The 16129-nt window shown below is 53.4% G+C and overlaps 2 protein-coding genes and 1 long non-coding RNA gene across 34 annotated transcripts in view; 1 reads left to right on the plus strand and 2 right to left on the minus strand.

Annotated features, from left to right (window-relative positions):
* SLC23A2 (solute carrier family 23 member 2) overlaps positions 1–2842 on the minus strand; it is a 59337-nt gene extending 56495 nt beyond the window's left edge. For all 29 annotated transcript variants that reach the window (XR_011676963.1, XR_011676950.1, XR_011676943.1 and 26 more), the window contains exon 1: positions 2717–2842. The gene's annotated coding sequence lies outside the window, so the exon portion shown is untranslated. The remainder of the gene's footprint in view (positions 1–2716) is intronic.
* LOC139585133 (uncharacterized) lies at positions 1989–13090 on the plus strand. Of its 4 annotated transcripts, XR_011676967.1 has the most exons (5): positions 1989–2184; positions 2325–2486; positions 3350–3397; positions 5383–5500; positions 8321–13090. It is a non-coding gene; the product is annotated as an uncharacterized lncRNA (long non-coding RNA). The 4 variants fall into 4 exon arrangements; XR_011676965.1 differs by lacking the exon at positions 1989–2184 and having other exon boundaries at positions 2197–2486; positions 5383–5504; positions 8326–13090; XR_011676964.1 differs by lacking the exon at positions 1989–2184 and having other exon boundaries at positions 2197–2486.
* Positions 11198–16061, minus strand: TMEM230 (transmembrane protein 230). Its single transcript, XM_071417595.1, has 4 exons — positions 15818–16061; positions 14667–14794; positions 14187–14309; positions 11198–12327 (listed from the first exon to the last, which is right to left on the minus strand). The coding sequence occupies exons 2-4, from the start codon at positions 14760–14762 to the stop codon at positions 12187–12189; spliced, it is 360 nt and encodes a 119-aa protein (XP_071273696.1). The 5' UTR covers positions 14763–14794; positions 15818–16061; the 3' UTR covers positions 11198–12186.
* Between the last annotated feature and the right edge of the window lie 68 nt (positions 16062–16129).

Consider the following 16129-nt stretch of genomic DNA (forward strand, 5'->3'; position numbering starts at 1 on the left):
TTTAAAAGCATCGGAAATAGGAGCTGCATACAAATGCAGCATTTTTTACAGTGTGGGGGAAATTCCCAATCAAAGTTTTCTGTCAGGAAAAAAAACAATCCTCCAACACTGCCATTATCTCAAGCTTCCACTGAAGAAGTCTCCAACTAAGTAATACCAACAAAGAAATTATTCCTATTTCTCCACTGGAATTCAACTCCCTGTTAGACGACCTGGAGCCAGAAATTCTCATACCAGCAAGGTTTAAATCCCCCCACACACCACCCAGTATGGACTTAGGGAGGTACACTCAGGTCTGCCTGGGCTCAGGGAGGCCAAAGAGCACGAAAATTCCCTGAACAGCTCTGGCTGCCATAGGAACACAAGGCTTTTGTGGGCACCTAGGGGACACTGCCAGGGGCTGAGGGATGGGAGCTGTCACCCAAGGAAACACCCATCAAATCCTGCCAGTGGCCGAGGAGCTGCTTCTCCTCCAAACCCTTTCATTTATTTCCATGCTGAAAATGCTGAAGAAGCAACAGGCCCGTGCTCTGAGAACCTGATCCTCATCCTGCTCCTTCCATCTGCTGAGAGCTGTGCGCTTCCAGAGAGCTCAGCAAAGCTAAGCCTGGCTCAGGGCAGGGCTTACAGCCCAGTACCACACTGGGATGGATTTTAAACCATTTGATTTCAGCCTGTTAAGCCTCAGCAGGAGCACCACCCACCCCTAAGAAGCCCAGCGTGATCTCCTCTTGTCCCCAGGGCTCTGACACGACATTTTCAGGTCCTCTTTACATCCCGACTAAACCAAAGGCTTGTTTAAATCCATGATAAAAATCTCAGGGTCTGTTTAACCTCCTTGCTAGCCCAATGTTAAATTCGTTTCAGTGCATCTCCACGTTAACACTGCTCTAATTTCAAGGTATCTGGATCAGGACTGGGAGCTAGGAGTAGGGGTACAAGAGCTCATCAACTAAATCCAATTGTTCCACACATCTCCAGATTATTTTCCACTTTGCTAACCTGAGCTCCTTGCTGCAATAATCCTTTATCTACACTGAGATCACCTGGCAGACAAGGCGTGCAGTTAAGCCTGCCTCTGGCACCGTGCAGCCCATCAGCTGCTCAGCACTCCAGCATTTGTTCTGCTTCTCCACTTCGAGCCTGCACCAAACTCCACCTGCCAGGAAAAACACTACCCAAACCAGTTCTTTTTTCAAGCTTAAACCGGGTAATTTAAAGCCTGCTCAAGCCTGGCAGTGCTACACTGCAGTGAGGACACACAGACATATTATGCTCCCTATGAATACAGAGCATTTGGTGTTTTTATTGAGAATTAAAGCTCATCAGCAACAGGGGGCCTGGCATTTACCTGGCACTGAACTCACACCAAGAGTCAGCTGCGCGTGGGAAATGACAAGGCGGAAAAAATGAACAGGCCAGGTCTTTACCTTCTCCTCAACACCTCGGGGGATTTCCTTCCCTGCCAGAACCTTCCTTCCACCGGCTCTGCTGCTGCCTTTGGGGTCAGCCCAGCCCGCACTCACCTGGCCAGGAGAGCCCCGAAGTGCCTCAAGGGATGCTCTCCCCTGCGGACAAAATGACAACGACGGCTCCAAAATGAAGGGATGGGAATAGAACTGTAAAGCCTCTGCCTCATTCCCAGCTTTTATGGAAAAAAAGGTTAAAGCCACCAATAACAGGAATGCATGGTAGCGTTCAGTCCTTATTCTAGGAACCCTAAAAGGCTTGCAAGAAGCTTTGTTCAGGCGTTTTCCTGCACTACCTACATCACTTCTTCCTACCCAAATGTACCTTAAAACAAAAGAAAACCACACACGATATCGAACGGAGCTTGCAAGTTAAAACCAGAAAATTTAAATATTTCCTGCCTCGATGTGCACTGAAAAATAAAAAGGCAAATAAATATTTTCTTAAAAGAGGAGGAAAAAAAGCTTTAACGCATATCACGAGAACAGGATCAAGGAAGAGCGAGGCCACCCCTTCAGGACCAGGGGAGAATTAACCTGCATTTCTCCATCCCATCCGCAAGCTTACGGCTCTGCCACCCATTTTGTCTCCGATTAAAGGGAAAAAAAAATTAAAAAAAAAAATAATGACCTCAGCGGCACAGAGAGAAGAAGACCCCACCCCGGGATGGATGCCCGAGCGGCGCTGCCGGCCGGGCAGGTGGCCCCGCCGCAGGTGCCACCCCGAGCATCCCCCGCGCCCCTTCCCCATCCCCTGGAGACGCTGCCGAGCCAGCACACGCCGGCGCGGAGCACGGGAAAGGCTTTTATTTATATATTTATTTATTTATTTAACCCGCAAACGCGAAATGAAAGGGAGAGGAGGAGCGCAGAGGTGCGGACGGCGCTGCGGCCAAGGTGAAGCGTGGCCGGTGAACATGGTGGAGGCTGCGGGGAGCCGCGAACCCTCCGGCCCGCGGCAGCGAAGGGCGAGCGGCGGGGATGCGGGGCCGGCACGGAGCTGACAGCGGGCGGGAGGTGAGGGGCGGAAAGCGCTGAGGGAGGAACGCTGAGGGGAGAGCGCGGCGGGGAGAACGCGGCGGGGAGAGCGCGGCGGGGAAGCGCTGAGGGGAGAACGCGGCGGGGAAGCGCTGAGGGGAGAGCGCGGCGGGCAGAGCGCGGCGGGCAGAGCGCGGCGGGGAGAGCGCGGCGCGGAAGCGCTCCCTCAGGGCTGCTCCCTCAGGGCGGCAGCGGGAGGACGGGCTCACCTGCCATGGCGGGCTGAGGGCGGCAATGGCGCTGGGGGCTGCGGCTCCGCTCCGCTCGGTCTCCGCGGCGAGTGCGGCGGGGCCGGGCGGCCCCGGCAGGCAGAGCACGGGGCGGGACGGGCGCTTCCTCCGCCCCCGACAAGATGGCGCGGCCCCGGCCCCGCTCCCTCAGGGCTCGGCCGCCATGGCGGGCCCGCTGCTCGACGGGGGGAAACAGCCGCGTGTTCCCTGAGGGTGAGAAGGCTCCAGCTGCAGAGATGTGTGAAGGGTTTATGCGTGAAGGACACAAATGCAGAGTCACGGAATGGGGCGGGTTTGAAGGAACTGCAGTGGGGTGTCTGGTCCAGCCTCTGCTCAGGAAGGAGCATCCCAGAGCACATGGCACAGGATTGTGTCCAGACGGGTTTGGAATATCACTGGTGAGGGACATTCCACAGCCTGTCTGGGCAGTGGGGCACTGAACAGACTCCCCAGGGAATGGTCATGGCCTCAGGGATGGCAGAGTTCCAGGAGGGATGGGACAAGACTCAGGAGCATGGTGGGATTGTCGGGATGTGCTGGGCAAGGCTGAGAGTTGGATCAGTGGGTCCCTTCCAAATCAGAGATTGTGTAACTCTGTTATTCCGGTTCTAGGAATCAGTGCTTGGTCACTGGCACAGCAAAGTTCTTCCTCGGGTCCAGGTAAAACATTCCCTGCCTCAGTTTCTGCCCATTGCCTCTCGTCCCACTGCTGGGCCCCAGGGAGCAGAGCCTGCTCCATCTCCAACACCTCCCTGCAGATATCGATGGATATCGATGGATATCGATGGATATCGATGGATATCGATGGATATCGATGGATATTGATGGATATCGATGGATATCGATCAGATCCCCAAACAAAGCCTCTTAGGCCCCTCACCTAGGGATCCCTCTCCAGCCCCTAGGAAAATATGCTCATTAGGTGCCCCCAGCCCTGGCCCTCTTGGGGCTTTGCTTTGTGGTTTCTTTTTGGAATTTTGTTTATTTTTAATTATTATCTTTTAGGAAAACTCCAACTTTTACAATTGGAGAGTGAGTTTAGGGAGGAGTAAAAGAATCATGGAATCATTTAGGTGGGAAAAGACCTCTGAGGTCAAGCTCAGCCTGTGCCAAAGCATCACCATCCCAAGGAGACTGGAGCACTGAGTGCCACATTCCTTAAACACCTCCAGGGTCAGCCCATTCCAATGTCTAATCACCCTTTCTGTGAAGAAATTCCTCCTGATGGCCAACCTAAATCTCCCCTGTTACAGCAGAGGAGACTAAGCTGCGTCCCCTAAAAGATGAGGGACCTCTACCACATCTGCAAACACCATTTTTCTGAGATTTACAGTTTTCTGGTGGGGGCCAGGACCAATGTGGCACAAATGTGGCAAAAATGTGGCACAAATGTGGCAAACCCCCCTCCCAGCCCACAGAGCTGGGTGTTTTCAGGCTCTGCTGACGTCTGCAGCTCTGGTAGCCAGCTCTGGACTGTGCCTCTCTCACGTCCCTCTCGGCAACATCTGACATCCCTAATGGCCTCTGCCAGCGTTAACTCGCTCTGATTTGTGTCCTGCCCTTCCCAGAACGTGCAGTTCTCAGACACGTCAGCTCGTGGCTCCTTCCCTTGCTCAGGGCTGTTGTGGGCAGCCAGGGCCGAGCCCCTCAGCTGATTCCTGCCCTTCCTCCTGGCCCTGGCTGTCCTTGAGGAGACACTGACCCGTGCTGGGCTCTCTCCCCAGCCCTGCTGCTGTTTAATCGAGGTGCAGCCCCGAGTCGATGGCAAAGTGCTCCCCAAGTGGACCCTGTTTCACCCAGACCTGCAGCTCTCTGTTGATCCTTTGGGTCCTTTTTCCAGCGCTGCTGTCTGTGCAGTGTTTGGCAGCAGGAACGCTGGGGGTGTTTGTTCACCAGCTGTCCCCCCTCCACCAAGAGGGTTTCATCTGATCCCATTAAAACCAGGAGCTTACTTTAAGACCAGAGACCCTGCCAGGCCTCTGGAGCATTTGTGCTTATCCTCCCATTTTTTTTTTTCCCCACGTTCACTGCAACACTCTCCTGGTTAAGCTTCTAAAAGGTTTTTGCAGTGAGGCATATGGAGAACTGCAGAGGGCAGGGCTGAGGCACAGTGCTTGATTGTGGGTATTGATCCTGGGCATTATTCAATACCTGGCCTTATCCCAAATGTAGGCACAGACTTCAGTGCAGCTTTTAAACCTTAAAAGCCTTTGTTAGGCAGGGTGGGGAGGTGACATTTTAGTGATGTCACATCGATGGAGGCTGTGCTGTTGACAGGAGTTTGTGCGTGCTCAGTGTCCCCCCGTGCTCGGGATCAGGGACAGGGACTCAGCTCTGTTTTATTTTGGGGTGTTACAGTTTTCCAAGCTGCCCTCCCCGGGGGAAAGGTGGCAGAGGGAAGTACAGCCAGAGAAAACACATCAGTCAGATGGAAATGTAACAGATAAAGACCTCAGGGTCCTGATAATCCCAAGGACAAGCCAGGGCAGGATGATGAAGCTGGATTTAGTGCTCCAGGAATTGAATTTGACACAGCTAGACCCCCCAGAACTATGGGCTCAAACCCTGTAAAGCCTTTTTCAGTCCTTTCTCCTCTTAAATTTCCTCTTGCATTAGATGAATAACATTCTGTGTGAATCCCACAGATGGAGTCCAGCAATGAAGAAGAACCCAGCACTCCTGTTTGTGGATAACAGGAATATCTTCCACAGGATTACACAAAATAAAAATGAAACCCCTGCTATTTCAACAGCGGCCTAGGAGGTGAGTGGACACTCCCACAAATAATCCCCAAAAAATGAACAACCAACAGTGGGGGGTTTTTGCCTTTGCTTTTCCCTCTGGAATATGGAATAGTAACTGAGGGAGCAGCTGGGCAGACCCTGAGCTTCACTCTGAGGTGAGGAAAGCAAATGTGAGCAGCCCTTGGTTAAAATGCCACCTCCAGCAGCTGGTGGGGAGCTCCCGACCCACAGGGATGTTTCATTATCTCGGGGACACCCCTGACTTGCTGTTCCCCGCAGTGTCAGGTGGAAATCGAGGCAGAAACAACGCGTTTCTTTCTCAGAAAAAAAAAAAAAAAAGTTTATTTCTCAGAACCCAGATGGGCCCTGCCAGCCGTGCCCAGCCCCCGGTTTGTCACCTGCAAAATGCAGGAGAATTGTTACCAAGTTTAATTAGTGCAGAGTGCTCTCGGTAGCAAAGAGAGCCTTCGGTCCGAGCGTCTCGGGCCAAGTTCTCAAATGACGGCGGCTCCAGCCAGCGACCCACGCGGCTGAGCCCCTGCTGTGCCTGCGGGGAGCGCCAGCAGCGCCTGAATTGTGTCCTGAATAAAGCAGTGGGTGAGCAGGGCGGGAGATCGGCGGGGCTGCAGCGCTGCTGGGACCCTGCTGCTCCTCTCACGGGGGTTTGCCCTCTGGCAGCTTTTGGAGAGAGGGGACCTTCCTTCGGGTTTGGGTTTGCAAAATGGTTTGGAAGTGCAGAGGAGGTTGTGAGAGCCAGGAGATGTAAACAACCAGGAGATGCAAACAACTAGGAGATGCAAACAACCAGGAGAGTACAAACAACCAGGAGAGTACAAACAACCAGGAGAGTGCAAACAACCAGGAGAGTGCAAACAACCAGGAGATGCAAACAACCAGGAGAGTGCAAACAACCAGGAGAGTGCAAACAACCAGGAGATAGAAACAACCAGGAGATAGAAACAACCAGGAGATAGAAACAACCAGGAGATGCAAACAACCAGGAGAGTGCAAACAACCAGGAGATAGAAACAACCAGGAGAGTGCAAACAACCAGGAGATAGAAACAACCAGGAGATGCAAACAACCAGGAGATAGAAACAACCAGGAGAGTGCAAACAACCAGGAGATAGAAACAACCAGGAGAGTGCAAACAACCAGGAGAGTGCAAACAACCAGGAGATAGAAACAACCAGGAGATAGAAACAACCAGGAGATAGAAACAACCAGGAGATGCAAACAACCAGGAGAGTGCAAACAACCAGGAGAGTGCAAACAACCAGGAGATAGAAACAACCAGGAGAGTGCAAACAACCAGGAGATAGAAACAACCAGGAGATGCAAACAACCAGGAGATAGAAACAACCAGGAGAGTGCAAACAACCAGGAGATAGAAACAACCAGGAGATACAAACAACCAGGAGAGTACAAACAACCAGGAGATAGAAACAACCAGGAGAGTACAAACAGCCAGGAGATAGAAACAACCAGGAGAGTACAAACAACCAGGAGATAGAAACAACCAGGAGATAGAAACAACCAGGAGAGTGCAAACAACCCATCCCAGGTCCTCTTCTTCTCCCACGGGACGTTCATCCCAAGCTGTCAGGAATCCAGAGTGCTCCAGAGTGCTCCCAGTGATGCTAACTCAGCTGGACAGCCTGTGCTCTGCAGAAGGCAATTTTCTTGCTGCTGTTGTGGCTGGTACCTCAGGGCTGTACCAAGAAATGAGATTTCACTTGCTGAGTCAGGGCAGTGCCCGTGTTTGACAGGAGGAGGAGGAGGAGATGGGCTGAGTCACCTCTCCGAGTTCATCCCCAGGCTGCTTCCCAAAAGCTCCTGAGATGAGCCCTGCAGTCCTGGCAGGAGAGCAGCCAGTGTTTGTCTGCCTGCTCTGCTCTCCTGCAGGGCTCTCTCCTTGTCCAGATGCTGAGTCTCTGGAGCCACATCTGGCTCAGAGGCACGGCAGGAGCCCGGGGCTCCTGGCTCCCCGTGGTTTTGCTCTCCTGGGCACACTCACCCTGGAGTTCTGTTCCATTGCATCTTCTCCCCATCAGATCAGCCCTGAGGGATCTGCAGGGATGGTCTCCAAGGGGGAGACGAGCTGGGATTTGTCACCTTGTGTCACGTTCACGTGGGGCTGCTCAAAGCTCTGGGAATAAAGAGCAGCTGCTGGGGGCAGATCTGGATAGGCAGGACCAGAGCAGCTCATTCCCACTTAAACTGCTTCCAAAACATGGTGCACTAAATCATTCTGAAGTCCATTAGAGGAATTTTATAGCACAGAATAAAAGAGGTCCTTTGCACAGCACGGGCAGCAGCGCCTGGTGCTGCTTACTCATCCCTGTGAGTGAGAGCAGACTCAGTCCCTGCTTTCACCCACTGCAAATCGTGCCTCAGAGAGCAAGGGTGGAGGGCTTGGGTCACTTTTACCCTGTGACTCATGTAATCCCTCGTGTGAGCACATAGCAGCAGCACACGGTGACATCAGGAGGGACACAGACACGCCAGCCCCTGCACAGGGCAAAATAAACAAAGGGTGCTGAGGCATGAATGGGACCAGGAGCCCTCTGCAAAGCTGAACCTGAGTGCCCAAACCCCACTGGGCAGACACCAGGAATGGTCACACACACACACAGGCAAAGCAGAGGGAGACCTGAGCCCACAGCTCCAGGGCAGGGCCAGCTCTGGCACTGAGTGTGGGGGCTCCCTGCAGTCCTGCCTGCCCTGGCAGCTGGAGCAGGGCCTGGCACGGCAGTGCAGGGTGGCAGTTAGAGCAGCAGGGCTGCCACAGGTGGCCAGGCTCTCTGTTTATAGCTCTGCTGTGTGCTCCTGCTCCCAGGTGAGGGCACAGGCCGTGCCCTGAGAGGCCCAGCAGGAACAACACAGGAAGGGATGGGAACCAAGAATCGGAGATGAAAGGACAAAACTCCACAGAGAGCCTGGAACAATGAACTCAAACCTCTGCCCCAAAACTGCCCTGTAGCTGGTTAACCCCTTCCCTGCCTGAAGTGCCACCTCTCTGCTATTCCTAATTGCTGCCAAGCAGTGTCACTGCAGCGTTCTGCAAGCTCTGGCCCCTCGAATTGTCTCCAGCAGAGGTGGCAGAGGGGCTGTGGGCCTGCCTGAGCCTCTGCAGCCCCAGCCCCATGGCCAGGGTGGGAGGCAGCAGCCCGGGGGAGCAGCCCAGACCCTGCCCTAGCCCAGGGATGATCCATCCAGAGGGAGCCTCTGCCAGCTCCAGGGCCTCAGGGTGGATCCAAGTCCAAGAGTTGCCTTTGTTTCATGGGGAGGATTAAACCATCACGAGCTGCTTGTGAGCTGAACTTTGAATTGTCTCCTCAGTGATCTGAAACTCGATCACCCAACAAAGAGAGACCTCCACAAATACCCTTTTTGTGTTTGAAGCTGGAGACCATCCACTGGTTTATTTTTAGGCACACATTTGCACTGGCCCTGTTACAATCCTTCCTCTGTTCTTGTGCAATAAAAGGCAGAGAGGATTCTCTTGACCTTCAGTATCAAATACAGAGAAAATAAGGCATTTGTCTGGAAAAGAACCACCCAAAATAGCAGGGAAGAGGTCATGCTGTGCTATGGGCTGTGAGTGTTGAAAGACGAGGAAAATGAGGATTATAGGAGCTGGCAGACTTCTCCTAATGACACATTCATGAAAACTGCTAGAAAATTGTATGGTGATGCTAATTAGTATTTGTATGTTAAAGGACCTGAATCTTTCCCTTTTACACTAAACTCTTTGCCTGAGAGTAAGAAATGATCCCTGCTGAGGTGAGTTCTCAGTTTTCCTTGAGGATTTGTTCTAGATCCAGAGCATTTCCTTTGCCACACAGGCTTTAGCTCAGACACTGATGCTCCTGCATCACCAGCTGATGTTCCCTAAACTCCTCCCAGCCCCTCCTCAGCCTTTCCAGCTCCCTGTGATGCAGACAATTATCACTACATGCATTTTCTGTCTTGCCTTTCCTTGAAGGAGCTGGGAAAAGAGCCCAGAGGACCTGACTGGATGTTTAATTTCTGTCACATCAGCAGGGCCATCTGCAGCAGGCATTTCCCACTGACAAGAGAAGGAAGGTTAAAACCTCTCCTGGCAGGTTAACAGCATGATTTGCAGCAACAGCTTAAATAAATGGTTGCAGGCAGGAAAGAGTAGCAGGCAGCTAATCCTTTAAAGACTTAAGAGCAGCTACTACTTCAGCCCAAGTAAATATTTCAAAACAAAATTAATTAGTGGTGACTAGTGGATTTGCTGCCCTTTGATTTAACATCCCAGGATGAAACAGTGATTCCTCCCCAGAATTTTTGCTTCGGTGCCAACCCTGCTGTTTCACAGGAGCTGCAAGTCCTCTCAGGATCCAGCCCAGTTTTGTTCCTCCCTGGAGCTGCAGGAAAGGCTCTGCAGGGATCCCATGGCTCAGTGTGGCTGTGGGAGGGAGGCCCCTCTGTGCTGCCCCAGGGGTGAGGAGAGCAGCCTGGCTCAGAATCCTGCCCAAGTGCACTGTGCAGGAAGGAAATGTCACTTCCTGATTCTTACCAGGAGAGAGCTCTGTCCATGCAGGCCACGGAACAGCTCCCAGGAACTGCCTTACTTCCAGTTAAAAGCAGCTCCTTACACCTTCCTAGACACAGCAGAGCAGGGCAGGAGAGGCCTCAGGGTAACAATCCTGAATCAGCACAAACCACGTCTGCCTGAGCCCAGAGCAGCCAGGCAGGCAGGTCAATAACTGCAAACAATCATTTCCAATCAACAATCGAGTTTTCCCTGCCCATGACCCTTGGCTCCACCACAGAACAAAGCCAGCTCTCTGGGGAGGCTCTGTCATGGCCTTGCTGGACTGTCTGGACTATTTTTAGACAAATCCAGCATTCCTAAAGATCCTCAGGCTGCTTTTGTGCTCAGGAAGGGGAGAGGAACTGCTGTGCACGTGCACATCCACATTCCACACAGGACACGGGAGTGGGAGCAGGGAAGCACAGCTGGCTCAGCACAGAGCCCTGGGAAAAGGGCAAAAATCCTTCATTTTCATCAGGTTGAGAAGGCAGGAAGGGAAGGCAGGACTGCTCTGAGCTGGGAGGGGGAAACCAGAGGTGTCTGCATGGTTGGGAGGCCAGGGAGGTCCTAGGGCTGGGTGATGTCCCCTCCCTGCTAAAGGAAACCCAAATAATCGCAGGTTCTTGTCCCCCAAGAGAGGCTGACTTACGGTTTGGGCCTGCTGTCATTGACACATTCCAGCTGCTGCCAGCACCTCCTGTGTCCCTTGTCCCCTGTCCCTCCCCAGCTGGGGCTGGCAGCAGGGAGGGAGCCTCCAGAGATGGAAAGGGAGATCCTGAATGGAACAATTGCACCAGTTCTTCCTCAGAGTGCTGGGACTCACTCAGGGGAGTGCAGACAAGTGAGGGGTTAAAAAACCATCTCAGGGTTTGGGTTTAATCTGGAGCACTGAGGGAGGAAAAAAGGCAATTGTAGGAGTTCAGAGCAAGGTGTTTGTCCAGCCCTGAGGTGTGGACACCTCCATGGGTCTGCTCTGCACTGCCAGTCACTCCTGCCCCCTCCTTCTGGAATGTTCCACCCACCTGGGGCTCAGGGCAGCTGTGGAGTGCCTTGTGCAGCCTGACACTGCTGGGGCTCACCCCAGAGCAGCCAAAGCCCAGTTTGTAGTGCACTCTGACACCCGTGAAGGCGGGAAGGACAAACTTGTGGTTGCAGAGAATCCAGAACTTTATTCATGGTAAATGCATCCCCCTGCACTGCTGCTGGTTGTGCAGGGCAGCAGGAGACAGCCTGCTCTGCCCTCACAGCAGCACAGCCATCGCTCTGTGCTCCCTGAATGGCACTGAGCAATGCAGAGGGGCTTTGGTCAGCACCAACTGCACACAGAACTTCTCTTCACTGGCCTGGGCAGGTCTGCACAGCAAATTATCTACACAAGGACCAGAGGACTCCAAAGGATGCACAGCTGCAGTTCAAGTGTCTCCAATACCCACAGCAGTCAAGCCCAAGAGTTTTGGTATTTAAACACTTGAGTGTGGGTTCCAGTCCTTCAGGCAGACTCCACAGCAGTCCCTGTGAAGGACAAGCAGGTTTTGCCAACAGCAGCACAGGGAAAGCTGGCTTGGGGAAATGAGTTTGTGGGGAAATGAGCCAGGCTGGCAGGGGGCTCTGGAGCCCATGCACTGTGTGGAAATCACCTCCTGCAAGTGCTGCTTTTCCCCCTCATCAGACTTTATTTACTCCAGGAACAGTGGTTTGGAAGCGTTTCTGATGGACAGAGAGCAAAAGGAGAATTTAATGATGGCCTGGCTGCAAAGGTAACCCAACAATAACCACAATCTCATGGAAAGCTAAATTAAACTCTAGCAAACACTTAGAGAAAAAACAAGGATCTGCTGCTGAAACCAGCTGCTCTATTTTTGGAAAACTGCAAGGACTGCCTCGCCCAGGAAGAGCTTCCCAGCGAGCGGAATTATGCAACCCCGAGAGGAGGAAAAAACAAAATCCCGCAAATCCCAAGTTCTTTGCAATTCCTTTTGGTCAATTCCGGGCTGCAGCCCCCACCCCCAAACTGGAAAACCTGCAGCGCCTCCAGGCCGGGACACGCAGCAGCAGCAGCAGCAGCAGCCGTGCCCGGGCGGCACGCAGGGGAACTGCCGGCTCCGAGCAGCCTAATTAGGGCGGGGTTAATGAGCAGCTCAGTCGTCGAAGTCGGGGATGTCGTCGTAGGAGTAGCCCCGGTAGCCCTTGGAGGCGTAGTAGGCGATGCGCAGGTGGTAGAAGCCGGGCAGGAACACCAGGATGCCGATGATCAGCACGGGGATGGCCCGGTCAGTCTCCTGCAGGGACAGGGGCACAGGGCTGGGGATGCCTTCGGCTCCAACTTTGGTGTTTTCAGCTTTAACTTTGGTGTTTTCAGCCTTAACTTTGGTGTTTTCAGCTCTAACTTTGGTATTCTTCAGCTCTAACTTTGGTGTTTTCAGCTCTAACTTTGGTATTCTTCAGCTCTAACTTTGGTATTTTCAGCCTTAACTTTGGTGTTTTCAGCTCTAACTTTGGTATTTTCAGCCTTAACTTTGGTGTTTTCATCCTTAACTTTGGTGTTTTCAGCCTTAACTTTGGTGTTTTCAGCTCTAACTTTGGTATTTTCAGCTCTAACTTTGGTGTTTTCAGCCTTAACTTTGGTGTTTTCAGCTCTAACTTTGGTATTCTTCAGCTCTAACTTTGGTATTTTCAGCCTTAACTTTGGTGTTTTCAGCTCTAACTTTGGTATTTTTCAGCTTTAACTTTGGTATTTTCAGCTTTAACTTTGGTATTTTCAGCTCTAACTTTGGTATTTTTCAGCTCCTGTGCTGCTTTAGTGTGCAGTTCTGAGCTTTAGGTTAAGTGTTGTAAGATCTCCTCACAGGGTAGGGAGACAAAGCAATTCCTTCTCTAGCTGGGGACCAAGGACAACCACCCAAAGCTCAGGCCCAAGAGCAGAAACAACGTGGAATGAAGAAGGAAAAACAAGGATGGGACTTCATAACCTAAAGCTATAATTGGATAAGTAACTCCAATATGCACATGGAGCAGAACTTATAAAAGTGACAGACCTCATGACCAGTTGTCCCTTTTGTGGCCATTTTGGTTCATCTTGGGTCCATTTTGGGACCATTTTGGTTCATCTTGGGTGCAGCCCTGGCTGGGCTCCTGTGCTGCCCAAGATGGATCCATGGAGGAGATGCTTTGAATAAATCCCAGCTTTATTCTGGAACTCTGCTCTAGCCCAGCCTTCCCAAGGCACCACAGTGGAATCTCTGTGAGGGGCTCTCCTCCCTCTCACACCCTGCCTGCTCTGGGGGAAGGTTGCCTGGAGGTGTGAATGAATTCTCAGAATGAGGTGATCTGGAAGGTTCTTTGAACCCAAACCATCCCGTGGTTCTGTGATGCATCCCCAAGGTGAAGAAATAAAAACCCATCTTCCACCAGAAATATCCCAGCTGTCAGCAGGCTGAGCCCTTAATCCTTGCTGCAGGAACCCTCCAGGGACCCCATCCTTCACCAGGGACCCCCTGGAAGTGCAGCAGGGCTGGCAGCTGTGCCTGCAGTGCTGCTGATAGCCCCAGAGGCTGCTCTGCTGCCAGAGATAAGGCAGAGCTGAGCTGCCAAGTGCCCGAGCCCGCAGCACAGGGAGCAGGAGAGAAGCACCCAGGAGCAGATCCCTGGATCAGCCCCAGCCAGATGGGGAGGTGTTGCTGTGCCCACACGGGGTCTGGCAGCTCCTCCTGGCCCTGCACGGGCTGAGATCTCTGCAGGACAGGGATGGGACCTCCCCAGGGACACTCAGCCCCCTTGGAGGTGCCCAGCCCAGCCGGGCCGTGGTGGGAACCCATTCCCTGCTCAGTGCCTGTGGCTCTGAAGTTCTACACTGACCATGCTCACAGGACCCTTGAGGCTGGAGGAGACCTTCAAGGTCATCAAGCAGCCCCAGGGTCACCCCTGGCCCATGTGTGTGCCACATGCTCGTGTTCTGAACCCTGCCAGGGATGGGGGCTGCACCACTGCAGCTCTTGCCAGGCCTTCCCACATCAAACCTTTGCTAATTTGGAGTTGAAGCCTGCCCTGGTGTGACCCGAGGCTGTTTGCTGTCCCCTGATGTCCCCTGAGGGCTGGGGGCAGCTCTGAGGGCAGTGCCAGGAGCGTCTGAAGCACTCACCCCTTTGCTGATGTACCCTGCCAGCAGCAGGGCTCCGATGATGATGAGGAAGGTCCCGATCATGAAGAGCACCACAGCCAGCGCGATGGCCTTGTAGGGGATTTTGGGTGGGCTCTTCTTGAACTGGATGGAAAAACCCAAACATCGAACAGCTGAACTCGGCACGGCTCCCCTCCCACAGCTGGCACAAAATTCTGCTCCAGAAGTGCCCTCCAGGAGGAATTCTGCCCATGGAGACCCTGCTGGGCCAGGCCCTGCTCCCAGCCTTGTTCCCAGGAAGGCTCTTTAGGCTTCCCAGAGGGGAAGGGCCCAGGATTAGGGTTAGATTCAGGGTTAGATTTAGGGTTTGATTTAGGGTTAGATTCAGGGTTAGGGTTAGCCCTCCTGGCTTTGGCCCTCTCTGAGCTGCACAGGGACACGAGAAGCAGCTGCCTGTGCAAAGCCAGGCTGTGGTCTCACAGCTCCCTTCCCCAGTTTTACCTGCAGGTCAATGTATCCATCATCGGTGCTGGAGAGTTTGGAATATTTGACTTTGCTACTGGGGATCCCAGCAGAGAGATTGGTCCTCGACGGCATCGTGCCAGGGGGGCCTGGGCATCAGCTACAGCCTGGGAGCCAGGGCAGGAGCAAAAACAGGAGAGGAAACTCAGGGATGGCAGAACTGAAGTTTCTGAGGAGAAACTCCCCCGGCAAGGCTGTGCCACCCCAACACAGCTCTGTTCCCCTTCAGCAATTACAACTTCTCCCACAGAGGATCTAAGAGTTTAATTTGAAGGCTGAAATGCAAGATGGATACAGCTGGAACAATGTTTGGAATGAGGGAGAGCCTGTGCTTCAAACCAGCTGGAAATTCCCAGGCAGGGCCCAGGTATGGCCCAGCTCCCACTGCCACAACACACATGTCCAAGCTCTGGCTGTTTCTGAACAGGACAGCAGCAAAAAACCCAAACCAGAGCTAAACAAAGCAGCTTTTCAACCACCAGGAGATGTTGCAAGAGAGCAAGTTTGGAAAAAAAACCAAAACAAACAAAACCCACAAATAAACACAAAACCCAACGCAAAGCACTGGAAACTGGAACAAGATGGAGCTGTCATGGGGACAGCAGGAGTGACTCAGAGGGAGCAGCACAAAGGGACCCACCCCAAATCCACCCAAAACGCCCCAAATCCACCCAGAATACTCTAAATCCACTCTGAATACACCAGAACTCACCCAAACCACCCGAATTTCACCCAAAATGCCCCAAATCCACCCAGAACACGCCAATGCACCCCGAGTCCACCTGAACCCACTCCAACGCACCCAAATGCACCCAAACCACCCCAAATCCAAGTGAACCCACCCAGACCACCCCAAATCCACCTGAACCACCCCAAATCTATCCCAAATCCACCCGAACCCACCCAAACCCACCCCAAACCATCTCAAATCCACCTAAAGCACCCCAAATCCACCCCGAACCTACCCAAACTACGCAAATCCAGAACTCACCCCGAACCCACCCGAATCCAACCTCAGCCCACCCCAATCCCCGGCCCGCCCAGCCCTGGTACCTGCCCAGCCCCGGTACCCCCGGTACCAGTCCCGGTACCCCCGGTACCCCCGGTACCAGTCCCGGTACCCCCCGTACCTGCCGCCCGCCCGCTCCATGCCGGCCCCGCCCGTCCCCCCGCGGCCCCGGGAAGTTGATGCCGCTGACGCCGCTTCCCTTCCAGGTCACGGCGGGGCCGGGCCAGCCTCCCCTGCCCGGCACCGCCTCGGCACGGCGGGAGCAGCCCCGGGTGAAGGGGAGAGATCAGGAATTGTTAGAAACTCTGGGACGAAGGATGTGCCTCGCCAGACGTTCTCCTGAACTGCTGGAGGGTAAAGGGGGAAGGATCTGGAGACAGCTCCGCAAGGGAGGCAGCTGAAAATCAGCGCCTGAACCCAAAATCCTGGAATG

This window comes from Agelaius tricolor, unplaced genomic scaffold, assembly GCF_023055355.1.
Source record: "Agelaius tricolor isolate 1412-34295 unplaced genomic scaffold, bAgeTri1.0.p SCAF_70, whole genome shotgun sequence".
In the NCBI taxonomy this organism is placed as follows: Eukaryota; Metazoa; Chordata; class Aves; order Passeriformes; family Icteridae; genus Agelaius; species Agelaius tricolor.

Excerpts from the sequence above, each read along its gene's own strand:
- TMEM230 (XM_071417595.1), bottom strand. The coding sequence starts at position 14,762 with ATGCCGTCGAGGACCAATCTCTCTGCTGGGATCCCCAGTAGCAAAGTC. Across the intron at positions 14,310-14,666 it reads ATGGATACATTGACCTGCAG|TTCAAGAAGAGCCCACCCAA; the intron begins GTAAAACTGGGG and ends TTTTCCATCCAG. Across the intron at positions 12,328-14,186 it reads CAGGGTACATCAGCAAAGGG|GAGACTGACCGGGCCATCCC; the intron begins GTGAGTGCTTCA and ends CTGTCCCTGCAG.